This window comes from Pezoporus occidentalis, unplaced genomic scaffold (assembly GCF_034315485.1).
Source record: "Pezoporus occidentalis ecotype Australia unplaced genomic scaffold, CSIRO_AGI_Poc_V1 ctg38, whole genome shotgun sequence".
Taxonomy (NCBI): Eukaryota; Metazoa; Chordata; class Aves; order Psittaciformes; family Psittacidae; genus Pezoporus; species Pezoporus occidentalis.
In genome coordinates, this window is record NW_026915702.1 from 4,169,054 (window position 1) to 4,191,584 (window position 22,531).

Here is a 22,531-nt window from a genome sequence, read left to right on the forward strand (position 1 = left end):
GTTGGAAAATTTTAAACCTTGTGCTTTTCTTTTGACTGTTTCTTCAAAGATGACTCTTCTAAGTAATTTCAGTGATAAGAATCATAAATACCAATAGGTAATAGAGTACTGTTCATTGAATTCATGTTAGAAGAAACTATTACTGATAATTCTGCTTCTGATGGTACTCACTGTGAAGAAGAAACAGCAGCATTATTTTTAGTTGCTTTGAATAGAACTAAAACTACAGGACAAGACACAATGCAGATGCGAAAAAGTGACAGAGCCAAATGAAATAAACCAGAAAGTTCAGTGCATCTTCAAATGTTAGCATCCTACTCCAAATCTGGTGCAGCAGAGTTCATTTATGACTTACTTTTGACCGTAAACCTTAGGAATTTTGGACTTGCAGAGTGGACTCAGCTAAAAAAAAAAAATAAAAGCCTAAGCCAAAATTATAGAACTAAGTTACAAAGCTAATAGATCACAGAGACATGCCTGGAAATGGCTACTATTCATAATGAGTGGCAGCTAACATGAGCTGTTTGCTTTAGGAGAGAATGAAATTACTATGTTTTTTTCTGCCTTTTTTTTTTTCTTTTTTGTTTCCCTGAAGAACTTGAATGCTGGATTTTGTTTTGTTTTGGCTTGGTTTGATTTGGTCTGGGAGGGAGTTGTGTTTTTTCTTTACATCTAAGTTTCTAAAAGAGACTGTTGGTGAATGCTTTATTTTCTGCTGACTTACTGAGTCTAATTTGACTGCTGTATCTGATTTCCATGTATTTACTCCAAACTGATTCCGATTCCTATCACCTGTCCACCTTAAGGAGAATACATTGTGTGTAGTGGGAATCTCATTAAGGTCCTTGCCCCTTAAAACTGACACAGAGAACTCACTGAAGTCCTTTGCTATGCCCTGTAATTCCCAAGTTCCCTCTTTACACCTCTGTTACCAAGCAGTTGCCCTAACTCCGTATTTGGCTTCATGCTTTTGATTTATTTGAAACTTTCCATTATCATTTTCAGCATATTTTGCAGGGAGGTCATAAAAAAAATCTTTATCAGCGTTCTTAATTTCCTGTTTATATCTAATCTTCCATTTTCATGTGCTCTCCCATTCTTGTCCATTTGAGTAAACTTATTTTCTTAAATACTGACCGTTTCCCTATGATTGTACTTAATTTCCCTACTGATTCATGCAGGGGTGTTTCTTTAGGTTACTGTGTTTCGTTTATTTTGGGGGGTGTAATTTGTTGGTGGTTGGATTTTGGGAGGGAGGAGGGTGGTGAGGGTTGGGTGGTTAATTGTTCTAATTTTGGCATTCATTTTACCTGGATTTTTAAAATGATATTCCTAAATATCCTTCTGGACCTCTTGAGGTACTTGCTTTTTGAGATGATGCTTCTATTGCTTTTTTTTCTGCTTTCTGCTTTTTGTTGTTTAAAGTGGTTTTTTTTCTGTTTTCTTGAGTGTGTTTGTTGTTTTGGTTTGGGGGGTCTTTTAACTGCTTTTGGTAATTTTCACCTAGTTCCCTTTTTTGAAATTGGTATCTTTTAGCTTGGATTTGTTTGGTCTGGTCTCTCACATAATAAGGTAAATCCTATTGCATTGTGACCTACTAGAGCTATACAGAGCAGCTATTAGTGATTTTGAAGAGGGCCCCATACACCAGCAAAGATTCAAATGCTGTTTATTCCAAAAGACAGTCATTTATCATATCCAAAAATATGATCTCTACATCTCTTTTTGATAAATCATCGATTCAGTTTATACATGGCTTTTCTAATCTCACATAACATTTCATAAATGATATTGTCACTTTGACAGGGTGCTCAGCAGTGCAATTCTAGTATTAAATTTTGGTTATTAAACTCTGATACTTCTTACCCTTACACAGATTCCATGACACTTTCCTTTTCCTGTAATACTTTTATGCTATGACACTTTGTATTATCCTTTAATACTTTACATGCTTGGGCTGTATGTCCTACGCTGCCAGTCTTACAGATTTGGTAGCCTGGCAATGCTCTGTGCTACTGATTAATTTCCTTCCAACAGTAGCTCTGTGCTACTGATTAATTTCTGATATGTGTATTCTATTGGGATGGTTCATTAATGACTTGTCTTCATTCCCCCATCTTAATTTTATGTTCCTAGCATTAGTGTAGAAGCACTAGAAAGTTTTGCTTAAGGATGTGACAATAAATTAAAGGTGTTTTACTGACCCTTCCATATTTATGCTGTTTGTACTTTTTATCCCTAACCCCCACACCCTCTTCTGAGACACGCTGAGTATTAGTTACATGTGCCTCAGTGGCATGTCAGTCTGACTCAGGGGCTGTTCATGTCCATTGGCTCTCCTCTGCTTTAATTTCTAAAGCCTTTTTAATGTGTGTGCAAACAGGTGGGCTCTGTTATTGTTAAGGTGCAGTCTGTCCTTCCCTGCGCATGTTCCTTCTGTTCAAGAAGTTTTCCCAGTTCTTACTGTAAAGTCCCTTACCACTTACACTGTTTGTCTTGCTGTTGGAGTCTTGGGATCCCTTGGAAAATGGAAAGTGTCTGTTTATATTGTGGGTACAGAACACAATGAAAACAAGAGGAACACCAGGTATTTTCAGCCTTCAGATCTACCTGTGCAGGGAATTGCTGGAACATTGTCCTGGTGTTCTAGGCAGCTAGAAACAAGAAAGTGTGAAGAGTTACTAAGTCAGAACAGGTATCAAACCTATTTCAGCCAGACTAATGAGTAACTCCACAATGTGAAAGATACTATGAATTATAGGCAGAGTGGGACTCCCCAACAGCAATTAATAGTAAAAAGGAATGGGGAAAAGAGGTGTGATTGCTGTGTGGTATAATGAATAACTAGGTCCACTGATGCGTGACAGAGTGGTGCAGCTCAGAGCAAGTCCTCAAGATGGAGAGTGTCTTGTCCAGGGACTGCATCAAATGTGTACAAAAAGCCAACAGAAAATTTGGTTCTTGTGCTTAAATACAGCATCAGAGACAGAGAAAAGATTTTCATTCTGTATGATCATATCTCCACTGCATATTCATCTTAATGTGTGACCGTGTTGATGAAACAGACATGAACATATTCTGGTATTCACTTTCTAATTCTTAAAAGATATCTGTTTTTCCATGTTTCCTCACAATAAAGTGATACTCAAAATCTCCAAACTGATGTAATTTTCAGGAATATAGGTGTGGCTTATTGGGCCCAGCTGGCATATCCTATAGCATTTCTTGTTTGATTGTGTAAGTATCCCATCTAGTTCATAAGTGACTGCAGTAAGCCTTGTAGGTATTTAGTCCTCCCATGTAGCATTGCCACTCTCAGTATAAAAAATCAGCCAAACTTACAGGAATTATTTTGGTGTTATTTTAGGCAAAATAACATGTATGAGACCAAAAAGATGCCTCAGGAGTAGTTCAGAATGTTGAAGGCTAAAGCGTAGATTACTTCTCAGGAAATTTAATCATAATTAATTTTAAATGATTTCTTCTTTTCTTGTCAACAGGAAGATTCAGCTGACTGCGGTGGTGCCTCTGGTCTGAGTCCATCACTGTGGTCTATGGTAGGAATTCAGTTGGTCCTGCTTTGGCTGTTATCTGGCAGCAGACACTACCAGTTATGACCTTGCTAAACCAAAACCTGCATAACTTAATCAAGACCCTGCCAAAACGATAGCCTCAGTTTCATTTTAAAAGGGTCAGCTATTCAGACAGCAGCAGAACAGCAGTGCTTGTGTCTGGTTATCACTCGGTATGAAACTCATAAAGGCACCCACGGTGGCTGCATGTTGGAGTGTCAGATCCTTAAACGTGTGTGAATGCTGCACCATCTATGCCATCTAAACAGAATTCTGTATGTGCTCCATTGGGGAATCTAAGATTATTTTTTCCTTTTGTTTGTTTGTTGTTGTAATCTTGATGACTTCATGTAAAAGGGCTCCCCTGACAATAGCTTATGTACATGACTTTTATTTCTTTTAAGCTTTGGATATCTTGAAGATTTATATTCTTTTACATAAACAGTTATTAAAAAAAAAAAAAGAAAAAGAAAAAAGAAAACCTACTCCCCAATCTGCACTACTAGCACCATGATGGCTGCTTTGAGCATCAGTTTTGTCCAAACTAGCTGAGTAAAATGAAAATATTGGCTAGTCATCAGAAGGTCAGCATGATTTCAACACTTGGTGATGAGTGGGTTATTCTTCTGAATGAATCATGTAGCCAGCTAAGGTAGGCTGATAAATTGTTAGTTTGAAGGAAGGAAGGAGGGAAACTTCTGGTTTTAAAAATATAAAGGTGCTTGAGAGTTTAACTAAAAAGTGATTCTCATCTTAAACTTGATGTCATCCTCTGTCGGAAAAAAAATTAATTTCAGTGTAATGTTCACCTCCTTTTCACGATACAGTTATGCATAAAGCTAGTAGAATTCTTCAAAGGCTCAAAGAAAAATGCTTGTGAATAAAAACTGTCTTTGTGATATTTGAACGTTGGTTTCCAAGGGTATTTTGCATGATGATGATGCTATGTTATTGTTTTTCAGTTTGTTTTCTTTGATGGTAGAGTTTAGTCCATTGAAAAGGTAAATGAGTGATTCTGTTATTGTGTGAGAAACTGAACATTGCAATGTGTTGCAATCAGATCATTAAATTATAAAACAGAGCTCTGAATATACTGTGTAATGAAAAAGCTGAGAAAATAGGGTAAATTTAGCTATCGTAACAAAAGGGTTGAGTTGGATTTTTTACAGAATAGTGATCTCACATGAAAATCTGTGTACAGATATTTTAAGTATATAAAAATCAGATTTAACACATTTATTTTTGGAAGTATGTGTTCTCTAAGGTTCATATCAGGTTCCCCCTTTGTTTCCTTCATATAAATACCCTCATAATATTAAAACTTCTGCTGTTGCTATTTATTATTGAAAATGGCATATTTAACAGCAAAATGCCCTGGTTTCTGAGATTAGAAAAAAACAAATGGGGAGCCTTGAATCTATATGTATGCACATTGATACTTGATTGTGAATAATACTTTTAGAAGTTGTTTTTATACAACCTCATTGGTGATACAGATTGGTGCAGTAAATTACAATATTACAGTGTAGCATAGTGTTGATGCAAAATATGATTTGCGCTTTTTTTCCTAGTTTTCAGAACTAAACAGTATTGCAAGACAGCTAAACCAATGAATGTGCAACTCTGCTGGTATTGTACAATTCTGCTAACAACTGCAATATGCAAATATTAACATGGCACAATACACTAGCTCTTTAAAAAAATAAGCTGCAAAGCATTGGTATGTATATGCTGGCAATTGATCGATATAATTTTAATCATGCCAAAAGCGTAAGGAAATAATTGGGCATGCGTTAGTATCCTATGAAAACCGAAGAAGCTACTGGAAGCCATGGTATGGCTTTAAAGATCAGGTGTCTACTGTAGTGGTACCCATGGCTGGTTTGTTCTTTTTCTCACATATCTTGGCTCCAGCTGTGTATTTTCTTATGTTTGAAATACAGCAAATGAAAAAGTAAAACCTGACCTTTTGTCCAGCAAACAGATTTAGCTTTTAAAGAAAAAATATCTCTGGTAAAGTCATGGGGTTAAAAGGACAATTAATTGTGTTGGATGACTTAAGGTCCTCCTCAGGGAAGGTGAGCTAATTTTGATAATATGGATAATAATAATAATCTTGGAGCTCTTCATTCCAGTTCTGTTACTGCATTTCTCTTCACCCTATCATTGGTCACCATCTCATAAACAGTTAGTTTCAGTCTGTGTAATTCTGAGACTGCATCCTGTATTTTTCCTTAACATGGTCAATAGAAATTTTATGGGAGGAACAAATTTTGTAGCATTAGGCCAATGCTTACTACACTCACTGAATTTACTCTAAGATTACTTAAAATATACATTAGCTTGCATTTTGCTCTGTTAATTTCTTGAGAGGTTGTCAGTATGTTGTCCTCTATAGTCTTCACTTAGCTTCCCAAGAGCATGGAAAATTTATGTTAATTAACACTTTGTAACAAATTGCTTACATTGGCAGGCTGTATTTTGAGTTACTTAATATTTGATTAGAGCATATGGGTAGAAAGGTGGCAAAAATCTGTGCTGCCACAGAACATGACTGTGGCTTTTTCTCTCATCCAACTTCCCTTAGACTGCTCAAATACAAAAGGAGGGAGAAGCTCGTGCCATGCAGATCCATCAGCCTTCTTGGGTTATCCAGAGAGGGAAATGTCCTTCGCTCCTCTCCTCTGTCCCTTTGTATGACCTGAGGAAACATGTTTCTGTATGAGCACGTAGCTTTCCATTATACCCATCTGATAGAAAAATCAGGATCTGGCCCTCGCAGGAGGGCTTAGTATATTCCTCACATAATTCAATTCTTTAAATAGGGGAAATAAGACATTTTGGCTTCTTTCTGCAGAAAGTAATCTATATTTTGATTATATCCAAGTGAGGGTCAAGATTCTTTATAGTGCACTACCTAGATATCTGCAAATTACAAAACACAGATGGAAAATGCAATGTGAACTCTAGCTATCTCAGTCTGTTAGAAATAAGTTGCATGAACAAATACGTATCCTCATGCAGAAAAGTATTCTTACTCTCGCATAATGCATAATAGTCATCTCTTGTCTATGAGAGAAGAAATTTGATCCAAGGCTTTAAATTGAGACGTTTTTAAGTCACAATATGTTGTAAAAAAGGGGCTTTTTTGTTTTAAAGCCAGATAAAAAGATCTGTTGATCTTTGCTTGGATCCTTTAAATAGTACTAAGGGAACTGTTGGGACTGTTTCAGTTCAGAAGTCATGCAGCCTATTGTATGTCTGACAAATAACCACCACTAAAGTTTTTACAGCATGGTACTTTGCAAAACATGATCTGAGGATTTAACATGAAAGGTTTCTTTGTAGTTTTTCATTTAAACAACCAGCATTACTGCCAAAACACTGATTGTGGTCCATATTTGTAATAGGTTTTTAACATGACACAGCAGGTTTGAGTGACAAGATTTTTAGGTCCTGTACCTTTAAGATTTTAGTATGATCTTTTTCATGTTTCTAATGCTTGAGGCTTTACTGCTTGACTTGACAAAAAACAGTGTTGCTGCCATTTGTAAGTTTTCCTAGACTATTCCTTTTACTAACTTAAAAACTGGCCTTACTGGGTTCAAATAGGCAGTATCCCTTTTAAGTGACCTTTGCAACCCAAGTGTTACTTGCTGTGGTTCGGTATCACTGAAGAGACATTAAGACCTTTTGTTCCCATTAACACTTAAGCTCAGAAAATGTTCTTAGTTTGTCTTAATTTCAAAACACAACCTCAGTCCCAGTGGTCCTAAAAATTCAGTTGCTTGCACACTGGTTATTAAGAAGTACATTAATGCCTACAAGGCACTGCAACACACTTGGGTGTTTTGGGAATGTAAACTGACGGTGAAATCTTAATAACTCCTTCCTTAGGATAAATTTTACCCTTGTTCCATCAGACATCCACGCCTTTAACAAAGGCCAGATTTATTATGATTTTTTTTCATACCACAATGTTAATATTGTTAATACTCATTGTAAACTATTGTACAAAGATTAAAACAAAGCGTCTGAAAGCAATTCAAGAGTTTTGAAAAGTTAGCCTCACCCTCTTCCCAGCTACTTGCATCTGTCCTGTTTATGGTTTAAAAGAAAAACATCATCATGAAGAAATAATTTCACTGAGGCTAAAGGGATACTGTCTTGTTCAGATGCCATGAATTGTGATTGTGATCTGAAAAAGCTGTCTTCTCTTCTTGTGTTGTATGGAATGTCTGCATCATGCTTTCTGGGATATTTTTATTGAAATGCTCCATCTGCATTTCTGCAAAAAGAGACTTGGTTGCTCTCCCACGGCAGTCAGGTCTTTCTCCCTTTTCTTGTGTTCTCTTGACACTTTTGTGGAACTTGACAAGCCTGGAAAAACTAATTTTTTTGTAAAAATTTGTACAATAATGTTATAAAAAAGTTTATAATCCTAGAACTGTTGTGTTAATTCTTGTGCAAAAACAGTATATTCAGAATAAAAGTTTATCATTTAAAATCAAAAGCTTTGATTGTTCACGCTGCATAATACAAACATGTAAATAAGGGCCTATATAATTTGCTCTATAATACTTCTGAGTGTGCTATAGATTTGCACCCAAGTGTCTGAAAGAGAATTACTTTTCAGCATGGAGACAGTGACTTAACACAGTTCTTGTTTGGGGTGCAAAGGAGGGTGTGCAGCAAGCCCTCATTTTTACTTCATTTGTGGCCATGAAAAGTTAAAAAAAAATGGGGAAAAAAAAAACCAAAAAAAACTGAGAGTCTGTTCAGCACTGAGTAAAAGAAGAGTCTGCAAAGCATCTGTGGCCCTGTTGTTCTGCAACAATTGCTTTTGGAAGGATTGTAATTTACTAACTTGTAAACACTGATGAAGTCCAAGGGTTCATCCACATGGAGACACAGAATAAAATCAGATGGCTCAGATACAGAGGTGGGTGCTGCACAAGTTGTTGCCCCACCTCTGAACAAAGATTGCTGTGTGATTTATGAAACCGCTTTGTTGCTGCTGCCATTCTCAGCTAAGCATTAAACTCAGTGGATCTATGTACCTTAATAAACAGCCTTGGGGTGTTCAGGAGTTGCTTCATTGGGTTTTCAGGCTTACTGCGGTGGTGCTGGCAGCCTCCATCAGAAGGGCAGGGCAGATAGCTGGAAGTTTTAGGAGCCTGATTTTAATCCTTGACTGCCATTGTGTCAAAGCCCAACAGAGTGGCAGTAGCAGATTACTGCTGGATTTACTGAATCCCTGAGGAGTCAGATAAGAGAGTAAGAAATCAAATACAGATTCTAATGCTGCAAAGTAACAGGTTTCCCATGTGGAAATGCTGCAAGGCCCTGCATGACACTGAATACCGACATCCAGAGATCACCAGCCCCAACTAGATTAAACATCACTGCCTAACTACATGATTACGTCCACATGCTGAACTCATTGTACCATGTTGTCTGTATGCTGATTGCCATTGAGATGTAGAAATAAATAAAACCCAAAAATCCCTTCCTGGTACACTTTAATTTCTGTATTACAATACACAAATCACTAAGTACTAGGAGTTGACAGTCTCGGAAGGCACAGGGTTTCTTCCCCTATGTCTGGAACATACAAGCGTCTTTGACTTCATCAGTTTGATTTGGGAATGGCTGCATTGCAGTGAGATATTCTATACTAGTCCTGGTGCAAATCAAGCCAGAATACACTTGGCCTGTCATATCCTATTATTTTAAGAGATGACTTCACATTGTCCAGTGCAGCTCTCTTGCTGCTAGCCATCCATGAAAATCAAGATGTTATATAACACTGATGCTGTAAAACCCCTTCACCATCATATCTGTTAGCCCAGTGCTCCCTGTAATGCTTGACTGAATAAAATGCATGTCCTTCGTGGTACAACATTTTCCCTGCCTGTTGCATAAGACTTTGAAAGGAATGTCTCCATTTCCAACAGGCTTTTGGGAGCCCAGAGCATATATGGGAGGAGGGAAGGAAAATGAGACTTTTTGAGGAGAATGATTTTAACTAAATTCTAACTGTATTTCCTCTAAATGTTTGATATGTATACAGAACAGAACTACAAACCTTTCAGTAAAGTCTTTCCTTTTAACAGAACACCGACAACTGTTTCTTTTTTGGGTTTTCTTTGGATCCCACAAGCATTTTCTTGACCATCAGTGTACATCCCGTGTTTTGTAGAACAGATATTTGAACATGGTAGCCAGTGTTTCTCTTGGGAAAATAGTAAACATGTTTGTGATTTATCTCACCTAACTGTAGTTGCCGACAATCAGTCATGAGTTCACTCTGCAGTGAAGAAAAAGAGTTCAGGAGCTTGCTCCATGGGCTGCTGGTCCTGCCCAGGCTTTGACCATCTGCCTTAATGACCAAAAGGTGGATTCTTAAGAAAGAATTATCACATTAAGTAAAAGCTGCATCTGCTACTTAATACATTACTTTCATGTTTAGTTTTTCATAGCTTCTTAGTGCTGCTGGTTTCTGACATCTGGTTTGAGACGAGAAATATGAAGTACAGGACTTCAGTGGTATTCACTCTTCCTTTTCAGAGATTATTTCAATTATTTTTTCAGTCACTGAATTAATTATTTCACAAACAAAATGTGTGGAATCAGGAATGGAAGCTATCTCAGAATTTCCATTTTAACTTGGCTGCTTTAACCCAGACTCTTTTTGCAACCCAGACACTTGTGATCTCAGCTTCCATTCTGTGGCTTGATTATTTAAAAATACATTTTTGGAGCATTGTAACACACACACACACACTATGGAAAGGGTAATTAGCCTGCTTCAAACATTGACTAATAGTAGTATGTTTTGGTCTGTGTGGTTAACATGTATTATTCCTGTAAACTACTTTGAGAGTCCAAACAATTAATATTCACTATGGTGAGGGTTAGTCAGTTTGCCCTTTAAGCTCTTACATCTTCAGGAATCAATTAGCTCTAAAAGAAAATTGCAGGCAACCATGATTCATCATTTCCTGGAAAGATACTGTAATACCTAATTTCAAATGGCCAGGGAATTTGGAGCATTCTCCTGTCCTTCTTACCTGTAGCCTGCACAAAGAATAAAAAACTCCATATAATGGCAGGGTTTGCTATTGACATCTTTTCGGAATTTCAGCATGAGAAATAAGAGGCATAAGGATTTTGAGAACCTGGGGCTAAATCCTTTGCAGTGGGATTCAGAGGTGAGCACTGGGTGTCTGTGTTCCTAGGCTGATCAGTGGAGATCCATGCAATATACTCAGTGGAGGAGGGAGAATTATTCAGACGCCCTACCACTGATTGCAGTTACAGCTGCACACGCAAGCTTTCTATTGAAAATGAGGCATGAGCATGCTAGATCCAGAGAAATACAGACCAAGCAGTGGAGATGGATTAATTCAAAACTTGACTCTTCTGTTTTGCTGGATCAATAGGCTCTTAAAATCTGGGCTCAGTAAACTTCTCCTAAGGGAAGACAGATGTGAAATTCAGACTCTTAGCTACCAGAGAATGATACAGACTTTTGTCTGCTTTAAAAGCTATTGCTATGCAGACATAGCAGAAGAGATGCCAAACTCCAGGTCCTGAGAGAAGCTTGTTTGGTGGCTGTGGCTAGAGTACAGTCTGGGCCAACTACTTTGGAAGGAATTCACTTCCAAAGTAGAAGAGAGGTAATGTTGGTGGTGAAGGGGATGTTAGTCACCTTTTTCATCATCTGCTTCTACTTAAAGTACTTGTCCCAAAAGTGTAAACTATGTTTCTAATCTGTCTTTATCTATGGGAGAGGGAATCAGCACTTACAGAGACAGCAATGAAATCTGGCTTACAAGCTAGATGGCTACCTTGAGTAGTCTTGCCATCAGGCTGTTGAAGAAAGGTCTACAATAAGCAAAAACAAAGCAGCTGTAAAATGTTATTTTACTTTTTCTTTTTTCTTTTCTTTTTTTGGAGTTATTATCACTTCATTATGGCATGAGCCCCAGCTTTGGGTTTGGCTATTGCTTGGAAAATTTGTTGCTTATAGATTCAACGAAAAATGTCATATTTGCTTGTGATGGTATCCAGCTTTTCATAACCCTGCACCTGAGGCAGTAGCATTGGAACAGCAGTGGTGACAGATCTTTTATTTTGAGGATCAGCCTACACTGCTTTAGCTGCCAGATCATGGTATGGCAAAGGAAGTTTCTTTTCTTGATCTTGCCTTGCTTTGCAACCAGCGTAACATGGCCAAGAAGAAAGCAAATAGGAAAGTAATTTGCAGCTGCAACAGTGCAGAGAGTGCACACCTGGCACCACAGTAGTGGCTGCTACTCTCCCTGCTGTGTATCTGCCAGGTTAGGGGGAATACCAGGCTTTGTCATCACTACCTGATGATTCTCTGGGAGTTATGGGAAGGGCTGTACACCTAAATCACAGAATCATAGAATCATAGAATAGTTAGGGTTGGAAAGGACCTGGATCCAAAAGATCATCTGGTTCCAACCCCCCTGCCATGGGCAGGGACACCTCACACTAAACCATGTCACACAAGGCTCTGTCCAAACTGGCCTTGAATACCGTCAGGGGTGGAACATTCACAGCTTTCCTGGGTGCTCCAGTCCCCTGATCATCCTCGTGGCCCTCCTCTGGATTTGTTCCAACAGTTCCATGTCCTTTTTATGTTGAGGACACCAGAACTGCACACAATACTCCAGGTGAGATCTCACAAGAGCAGAGTAGAAGGGCAGGATCACCTCCTTTGACCTGCTGGTCACACTCCTTTTGATGCAGCCCAGGATACGGTTGGCTTTCTGGGCTGCAAGTGCACACTGCTGGCTCATGTTCATTTTCTCATTGGCCAGCACCCTCAAGTCCTTCTCTGCAGGGCTGCTCTGAATCTCTTCTCTGCCCAACCTGTAGCTGTGCCTGGGATTGCTCCCACCCAGCTGTAGGACCTTGCACTTGGCATGGTTAAACTTCATGATGTTGCCATCAGCCCACCTCACAAGTGTGTCGAGGTCCCTCTGGATGGCATTCCTTCTCTCCAGCGTATCAACCGAACCACACGGTTTGGTGTCATCGGCAAACTTGCTGAGGGCGCACTCAATCCCACTGTCCGTGTCACCAACAAAGATGTTGAACAAGACCGTTCCCAACACCGATCCCTGAGGGACACCACTCGTTACTGGTCTCCAGCCGGACATTGAGCCATTGACCACAACTCCTTGTGTGCGGCCATCCAGCCAGTTCTTTATCCACCGAATGGTCCACCTATCAAATTGATGTCTCTCCAATTTAGAGAAAGCATGTCATGCAGGACAGTGTCAAACACTTTGCACAAGTCCAGATGGCAAATGAAGCAAACTGATGTATCTATCTGCTTTGCCTCTATAGCACGAGGGAATTGAAAGATTTTCTCTGAGTTTTCAGATGCCTCAAGTATCACTGAGAAAAACTGTAAATCGAAGACAATAGCCTTCAATTGCTCCCACACCTCTTGGGCAATGTAGGTCTTAAACTATGAATTTGAGGTATTGAGGGTTTTTTTGGTAAGTATGCTTGTGGACATAAATATTTTTATGCTTTTTAGACACTACGCATGGGCTTCTAACATCCTGCTGTTATACTTTGCTTTCACAAGGTAAACAGCCCCGCTGTACTTTTCTGTGGCAGATGAAGTAAAACCCTGCTTTAGAGCAGACTGCATGTAAGGCCTCTTCTGCAGAGCATAAAAGAGAACCTACAGTGCAGCAGTTGATTTTTTAGAACCTGTAGTTGAGTGGATGTCTTAAATAGAAACTGCCCTTGTTCTGAATGAAAACCTATCCTGGGCACTGAACAGAGAGGCACCTTTATTGTTTCCAGAAGAAGTTGTCTCCTATAAATGGATATTCTGTTACTAGAGGGCTTTTTATGTTTTTAATAGCTTAAATAGCCACTTAAAAAATACAGAATAGTGTGGAATGCTGTATTTTGTAGCTCAGCTGTATTCACCCTTCTTCAACTGATACCCTGAAGTGCCTTCACCATAGGTGAAGCTTTTGCGGGGAATTTATAATTCAGCTGATTTACACAGTCCAGCGGATTCCAGAATCGGGTTCCGAAACAGTGCAGATGCTGACAGTGGTAACAGTGGAGCAGTTTTATTGTTCTGGGTTTTTTTTCTACTAAACCCACCCAGCCAATCACACCACCTAGTTTATACAAATACCTTTAACAAAAAATATGCATGTTGAGCTGATTGCCATTAGGCATCACAATATTTTTCATTGCTTCATGTTAGTATTTTTCTGCACTGTGGGTTATTTTTTACAGAGTTTAGCACATGTGTGTATGAATCTGTAAGAAAAATAAAGCCAAGCTAGTTAAGGACAACATGGAATAAGTGTTATACTGGACATAAACTTTCTCAAGTAGATACAGAATCTCTTATTAAAATAAAAGGAAATTTAATAGGTATAGCTTTATAGGTTGTCAGGCATACTTAGCTATAGTTCTTGTAAATTCACAGTTGTTGAACCAAATAGCTAATCTCAATCTAAGTAAATCAGAAATGCGAAGGGGTTCAACCAGTTGTATATCAGTGAGACTGTATTTAAATATATGTAGATACTAAATTTGTTGTTTGTGATAGATGAACTCTGTTTGTCTGAAGTTAAAAACTCAGAGTTGTCCTGTAATGTTTTTTTCTGGCACTGTTATGCACTGTAATGTACTGAACAAAGAGTCTGGCTGTTCAAGACTTCCAGACACTTGCATCTCAGAGCAAAAACTGGAAGAGGAGGTTGAAGGATTAGCCACTTCTGAAAAGCAGGCATACTTTATTAAGGAAAGCAGCCCCACTCTGGGGAAATCTAAACTGGCCTAGAAAAGATAGTTGCTCTTTCTCTAGGCCAGTGGCAACAAGCTTAAAGCCAGCCAGCCGCTTAAGCTTCGAGATGCCAAACTGTATAAATGATGCACAGAGTGCAACGCACAAGCAGAGACTCTGAAGCTCATGCTGATTTCTTCTGAGGTTGCTATCCATACTGTTCACATCTCATCATTCAGGACAGTGATGATTGTTCTTTGCCATCTGCTATCTTTTCTCCTCCTTCCTAGCCCATGCAAGCTGTTAGCAGGTGTTCAATCCTCATTCTCAGCAATGGAACTATGGAGGGAGGTGCTGCTTGCAGCAACTGGAGGCATCTTTCGAACATTGCTACATGCAAACACACAGCAGAGCAAGCCTCAGTCTCTGTATGTGATGGCATTACTCACCACTGGTAGAGGAAACCCTGACAGATGAAATTCATGATTAAAGCCACAAATAATAAAATTTGAAAAGTATGTCTAGAGTGTCTGGATGTAGTTTGGCATGGACTAATGCAACCTTTGGCATTGCCAGGCCTTTGGAAACACTGGGTGGCCTTAAATTAATTTGTTCAGCTTTTGCTTATGTAAAAATGTTCAACTTCATGACATCTGTTATGAACCCAGAGGTTATAGATGTCCAACTTGCATTTATATGAAATAGAACCAGATGCAGCTGTTGGGAAATAGACTATAAAATCATCTGAATATTTTTGAAGTGACTTCACTGATATTTTGCCTCATGTTTTCATACCATTTATGATTAATATTTTTAGAGGTAATTTATCTTGCATCCTGGGTTCCACTATTGTTGATCTAACCTGAAGAAAACATGATAGAGTTTGAGAAGAAAAAACATTCACTGAATGTAATATTTTTGTACATTTCAATAAGTGAAACATGAATTAAAGTTTGTACAGTTATAAACTATGGACATTAGAAGAAAATCATGCACTTTTTTAAATTATGTTTTTCTCCCAAGCCCAGCAAATCAGAAGAAATTTTGTCTTTTTATTATATTGTTGTAGAAGATAATACTATGCTGAGCACATTAACGACGTATTTTCCTTTTAACACAGCAACTATGATTAATAGAGGTCAAATATACGTAACAGGCTCTCTCTCTACTTGTTTTGTATTACCAATAGTAGGTTATAACAATTAAAGGACAAAAGCCTCATTTTCATTTCTAGTTGTGGAAATTCAAGAAGCATATTCTGAAAGTAGAAACGGTATTTATGGAAAAGCTCTCTGAGGATTCTGGTAGTGCCATCTGGTCGCTCCACCAAACAACAGTCGCAGTCAATTGTCTGAAAACCATAGAAATGAAGCACTTGCTTTGAATTTAGCACTTGCCATACTGTATTGCTGGGTGGGGGAGGGAGACACTGTATGTGAATAAAGCCAAGTATGTGTTTAAATACTGTCACTGAATAAAAGTATTTAACAGCTAATACATTGATGTCTACAGTGGGAGTTCTATTATGCTCCTTTTCAAAGGTACTTTATCCTTAAGGTATCACAGCTGATTTTGTCTTTTACTGTTTTGAAGTTGCACACATTCACACTTTAAAGAAAAAACAAAACCACACTATTTTTAAGAATGATACCTTAAACTCTTCAAATGAGCTATCACAATATGAGCAATATGGGATATGTGGGCTTTATGGCATGCTGCATGTGCACTTACAAGTCGTAATCAGTTTCCAGATCTACAAACATGGTAGAAAATACCAATTTCTTAGTTTATTTCACTGTTGCATGACTTGATCTTGTTTATTTATATTTTGGAGGAGGGGAAAGATGTCAGTATTTACATCAGATAATGTCATGTTCAGTACTAAGAGTTAACTTCCCCAAAATAGAATAAGCAGTACTCATGGGGAAAACATTTATCTCTCAGATCTTCCAGGTTTTTACCTAATTATCAAAGAAAAAAAAACAAAAAACAAAGTAAAGACTTAGGGTTTATTTTACACATAAGAAAGGAAGGTAAATACCCAACAATCTAATAGTCAACTCTTAACACGCACTCAGGTGGTGTGAAAGAATAACCAGAATGACCTCTATTCCTTCAGCTTTAGGAAGCTGGGTAAGAAGCTTGAAAGAATAGACGTGGAGTGTGCTGTTTAAGAGTATCAGCAGATCTTGTTATTGCTAACTTATCATGGTATTGTCACTCCCTAAAATGTGGGTTTGACTGTCACCACTATTCCAAAGAAGACAATTCTGTTTCTCAGATGTAAACTATCACATTCATAAATAAGCAATTTATGGTGTTAAACCAACAGAATGGCTGCAGAGTAATACCAAGCACAATTGTTTTGATGACAGTTAATCAGCTGAAAAAAAACATGTATTGAAAACATGTTTGGCCCTTTACTGTGTATTGTCTACGCAGATTGGTAGGTCCAGTTATCTAGACTAAATTTATTCTCACACCTGGGGGTGGTTGCAGTAGTTTAAGTCAATAAAGCAAAAATGGTTTTTATCAAGTAATTTTGAGATTCCCTTTTGCTCAGTAATGTGATTTCTAGCTTTTTAAGTCCAATTTCTTCCTATTTTTCTATGAAGCATTGCTTTTAACAAACTAATAATAATAGAAAATGGAGACCCCAGGTGCAGGATTTTAAAGTCAAGGAGTATTGTGAGATTCCTGGTAGAAAAAATTGTTGGGGGTGGTGTTTGTTTCTTATTATTTCTTTTTTGTCCTTCGTGGACCTGCACATTTTACACTGTTTTTTAAACAGCTGTGTTTGGTTGTGTAAATGTTGCCTGTCACAAAAACCTATGCCTCAGCAATCACAAGAAACTGTAAACTGTTCAGTGACTTATGAATTTTCTCAGAACACTTTTCTAGCAAATGAATTAATATATTTCTTAATCACAGAGCAGCATTTGCAATCAGTGCTAGAAAGATGAATGTGGGGTAATGTAAGACATATGCAACTTGCTTTTTCTATTGGTGACTTTTTTTCACTGTGTGGCCTATGAAAATGGATTAATGATAGATTTTTCTTACTCTAGTCCATGCTGAAACTCAATACCTGTCTTGCCCTCTGTACCAAATCATAGGTGTAAAGTGGGCAGAGGGTTTGTTTAAAGTGCAAGAAAGTTACAAATATGAGATGGAAGAAGAATGTCATAACAATACATCAATAAATAATGAATATATGAGATCAGTGTCTTGCAAAATTAAAGCACATGAGCACCCTGTGTGAGCTGTCCTGCTGACTTCAGTGGAAAGCTTGTGTGACTTGTTGAATTATCTAAACAATAATTCTTGCATTAGACACAGGAAGGAATAGCTTTAAAGTACATCATTTGGTTCTTTCTCATTAAGGGATGAATGTTCTTGCACAAGAGAAACAGAGGTTGGATTTAAGGCCAGGGCATTCCCCCTTCTTAAAAGTTCATGAACAGAGATAATAATAAGAAGAAAAAAGGGAAACTCTTACTTCTTTTGTACACTTCTGAGATCACTGCTCCAAGTTCAGGTACCTGCATTTCATCACTCCTTTGGTAGCTATTCATTTGAATTTCCTTGTAAACGCCAGAACTAGGTAAAATGTGGTATCAAGTACCTCACCAGTTTGAAGATACTGTGTTTTAAACATTGGTTTGCTGACGATTCTTCTCACGGTGAAATAACAGAGTGAAAATGTTTATACTCAACATGGGAACTTCAGTGCATCCTCTCTCTTCTTACAGAAGTCACCAAGTATTAGGATAGGCTTTACTTCTTACTGACTAGTGCCACACACTCAACAAGGGTCATTCTCGACTGAAAACAAAAAATGAAAGAAAACTCATGCCCCTAGAAATCAAACCAAGAAATCCAGTGTTGACTTATGCTATTTAAGTCAGAAAGGACTGTGGCAACAAGAGTTACGAGCCTATAATAACTTCCCTGGGCATCTTTTCAGAGGGACAATTACTGCTAATCTGTTAGATGACAGTCTTGATAAGAGCAACCTAACTCGTGTGGGATTTACTGATACCTTCATCTGCTGTGTGATCATCCTGGGCCAGGCTGTAAATTCTGCCTTTCTTGTTTGAGACCAAATTCCCATAATGCTGCTTAGGAAAGTGCTGCATAAGGTGAATTTTCACTTTCCCTTCCAGTTCTGTCGTGAGAATTTCTCCTGTTGACAGGGGAAAAAGAGCACACGTGCATACGTAACGAAAAGTGCTTATTACCCTGCTCTAACTCAGTGCTTTGGAATGCTTTTTTAATGTAGAATCACAGAATCATAGAATAGTTAAGGTTGGAAAAGTCCTTAAGATCATCTAGTTCCAACCCCTCCTGCCATGGGCAGGGACACTTATAATACCAATTGTTTAATCTATTCTGTGCAAAATTGAAATGCTATTTTTTCTCTTCAGTTTTGGATGAGGTCTTTATCTTCTTTCTGGTTTATATCTATGCTGACAAGTTTATGACATCTCTAATATGTTTTCCCAACTATTACAGTATAGCCAACTGCTCCTAGCAGTGGAAAAGTAGTGGTGTAGGACTTAGAAATGACAAGTATGAGACTTGTGAACGGCTGAGTTCTCACAAGCCATTACCATGAACAAGAAATCAGTGTTTGTTAGATGCTGCTCCTGTCCATAACATAAATATCCTCTGCAGTCTAATAAAAGCAGCCTTTGTACTTACAGTTTTGACTGGAGTGGTTGCTGTAGGGTATACCAGAAGAGGACTGCTTTATGAAAATTAGAAAGTAGGAAAAATATCCTACCTAAGGGTCATATCCCATTTGTAATCAAAATGCCATCAGTGAGGCAGAGGAGGTTTCAGTCACTTCAGCATTTTTCTAATATAACCTGAATCACAACTCTGCGGTAAATCAGAAGCACTTAGTCTGGGGCTCACAGCCACAATCATTTTCATCTTAACTGTGTTTAATGGGAACTAGTCAATGGCAAGACTAGTTCAGGTAAAGATTACACAGTAAAATAAATAAATAAATAGAAGTTATTTGCCAAGATTAGAGGTGAATTTCCCCCATCCATTAGTTTTGGCTCACTACAGGCTACTGCCTTGGCTGAAGATACACCTCCATGACGGGACTGTGTGGATAAAGCTGTTTCTCCAGGCATATAGCACCAGCCAAATTCCTAATGTGGGACAACTCTCTAGTTACTTTGTGAAGTTAGGATGAATTAAAAACTGAAGCTGGTGGATAGATCCAGCTGCAAACACTAATCACGAGGCTCCTTGGATGTAGGGTACATTATGTATAACTCTGTACTTCACAGCCTTAATCCCATCTCTAATTACAATTGGCCTAAAGGGAAGAAAACAGAGAAACATTGTCAAAACCAGGCCAAAACCTAATATACGTGACCATGTTGCACAAGTGCAATCTATGTAATGGCCAAAAAAAATCATAATGCACTTTGTGGCTTTAAAATGGGTCACACTCTTAGTTCACATTCACAACTCATCTGGGACAAAATACATCTCTCTGAGAATTTGTTGGCATTTCCACATGATTAATTATTCCTTTTCTGTTTTCTTACACTTAGCATAGGAGTGTAGCTTCTCTCCAGCTTGCACTCAGTGCTGAGACAATGAAGTCCCTGCCCACAGGGCTTGTTTACTTCCGTCTAAATGGTGTAAAGCACGGTGCCTCCTACTTTAACTTTGTGCTGACAATATGTACAGCAGTTGTGAGTTACACTCAACAAAAATCTTCCTCACAGCACTGTTTGGGCCTAAAGCTGACCTTAGAGTCTGCCTAAGTCTTAACAAGAAGAGCTGGGAGATGATATTAAAATGTTATGGCACAGACTAAGCCCGTTCACCTCCTCCAGGTATTATGAACAGAAAAGGTTAAAAAGGCAGCTCTGCTATGTCACTTCAGACATGTAAGGCAGGAATAAATACCCATGGCATGACACACATACCAATGTGTTGTTGGCTTAAAGCAAACTGTAATGTGAGTTTATACGAGCTGTGTAGGTAGGACTAGATTAAATATTCAGTATAAATGGACAAGGCCATACACCTGACCTACAATTCGGTACATTTATTATGATTCTGTGTCTCTTGAGTGTTATTTTCATCTGCTAAGAACCCTGATTAGGACCTATCCAACCTCCACACCTTCAAGCAAAGCAGTTTGCCCTGGGAGGTACAAGAGCGGATAAAACGGATGAGAAGTGTTCACACTCATTCTGCAGCCCAGAGGTGGGACAACTATCCTGCTTGCAGGCAGGAGCTGTACAAACATTGCTTCTCCTGCCCATATGGAGCTTAGTCAGATAGGTTGCTCCAGGAAATCCTGTCCCATCTGTGTGTGAGGTGAAAACAGGAGCACACTGAGAGCAAGGATGCTGTGAGCCTAATACAGACTGGGGTTCCACATGAGCACACCAATCACTTCCCAGTTGGACGGTGGGTGCAGCCTTATAAGCAGGTTTGTGTTATTGATAATCACTGATGTGAGTTGCCACAAGGCAGGATTTGGAAACCAGCATCTCGGCAACTTAGGAGCTGGAAATGAATGTCACGAAAGTGCGATTGGCATCTATCTCATTTGCTCTAAGTACTTTGCAGTTGATGTAAAAGCCAAAAGGCTGTTGATAAGTTAAATCCACCCTAACAGCTGCTGCATTAATCCTCCAGCAGTGTCAGCACAATACCTGCATCAAGAGAAGCAGTCAGTCATTAAAAATGGAAACCACTCCTCTTGGCAAAACAATGCCTTGGTGACTCTGAGGGCTGGGAGTTTATGCCAGGGAATATAAAAGGAAAGAAGCATGCATGGATGGGGGAAAAAGAAAAGGTTTGATAGCTTATCTGACAATGATTCAGTTAAACATGAATACAGCTCTCTCAGCATGAATCTTTATAGTTTTGTTGAAGTCCATGGTCAGCTGCAGCAGGACTTATGACTCTTATTAATAAATTTGATTTTGAAGTAACAACTCAGCACTCCCTTGGCTTTCTCATTTTGGACTACTGAGCTGAAAAGCCATTGAAACTTCCTATAAGCTCTGGGGAAAAAAAATATTTGTGTAGTAGGCCATCGGTTTTCCTATGTGTGTAGATTTCTGACTGAGAAGAAGAAAGTTGAAAGGGTAATTTGATTGCTGTACTGCATATTTTGAATTCAAATTGACTGTGGGCTTTCAAAACACAAATTTAATAAACCAGTGCTTAGAAACAGCCTAGTTTACAGCCACTTCTAAATTAACCATTTATCCTGTAAACAGCATGAAGCTGAGAAAGGCAAGTTAGTTGGTGTTCAGCCATGATGTATGGATGTAATTTTGGCTTCTGTTGCCTTGGAAATATATCTTCAGTTAAATATATTCAGGTATCTACATCTTTGGCAAAATTGAGGCACATAATAGAAACTTAGCCAAAGTTTTCTGAAAGTTAGAAAAGCTGAGCATTTGGTTTGATTTGAGTCATGAATAAAGCTTAGCTTTGAGTCTTGTTTCTCTGCCAGGAACCATGAAAGTTTCTACTGAACTTCTTTTAATTTATTTTTTTTCTAAGAAAACAATTTGCTCTAGAGCCTTCCAAAATTGAATATGCATTGAAAAATAAGTACATTTTCATGTTTATTCTCAAATTAATTGCTTATCTGATTAAAAGCTAAGTAAAGGAACACCTTGGGAATCCTAAGTATTTGGTCATTAGGACTCCACATGTAGCTACACTGCTCACGTGTCTGGAAGTTGCCAATTAGATGCCATGTCCTCAAGAGCCCCCAGTCCAAAGACGTTAACTTTACCTAAAGCTTCCAATAGCAAAAATACATAACAACTTTATGAAGCAGGTATGAGATTGTGTTGTTAGGAGGGAACTGTGGAGCCAGGGAGGTTTAAAGGTAATGGAGATGAAAGGTATTTTGTATGTTCTGAATCTTTTTTCTTTTCATTGAAGGGTTTTGGTAAAAGGCAGACGTTATATTGCTGCAGAGTTTTTGACCAAGGGATCTCTGAATGCCTGGAAATATTTGAAGCGTGGATGAAAACTGATGCCATTGCAAATATAACACTTAGTTTCCAAGGAAAGGGCAAGGAAATGGCATCTAAAAGAGCCTGAGCCTCCTGTAGAGGACTGGGGCACTGGAAATGTAGGGGTCTCTTTCTAA

General features: G+C 38.4%; 1 protein-coding gene across 5 annotated transcripts in view; it reads left to right on the forward strand.

The window, feature by feature from the left end:
* CACNA2D1 (calcium voltage-gated channel auxiliary subunit alpha2delta 1) overlaps nucleotides 1-8,085 on the forward strand; it is a 389,699-nt gene extending 381,614 nt beyond the window's left edge. For all 5 annotated transcript variants that reach the window (XM_062631961.1, XM_062631962.1, XM_062631964.1 and 2 more), the window contains one exon: nucleotides 3,501-8,085. In XM_062631961.1, the coding sequence (XP_062487945.1) occupies nucleotides 3,501-3,537 (37 nt within the window). In that variant the 3' untranslated portion in view covers nucleotides 3,538-8,085. The remainder of the gene's footprint in view (nucleotides 1-3,500) is intronic.
* Nucleotides 8,086-22,531: the final 14,446 nt, after the last annotated feature.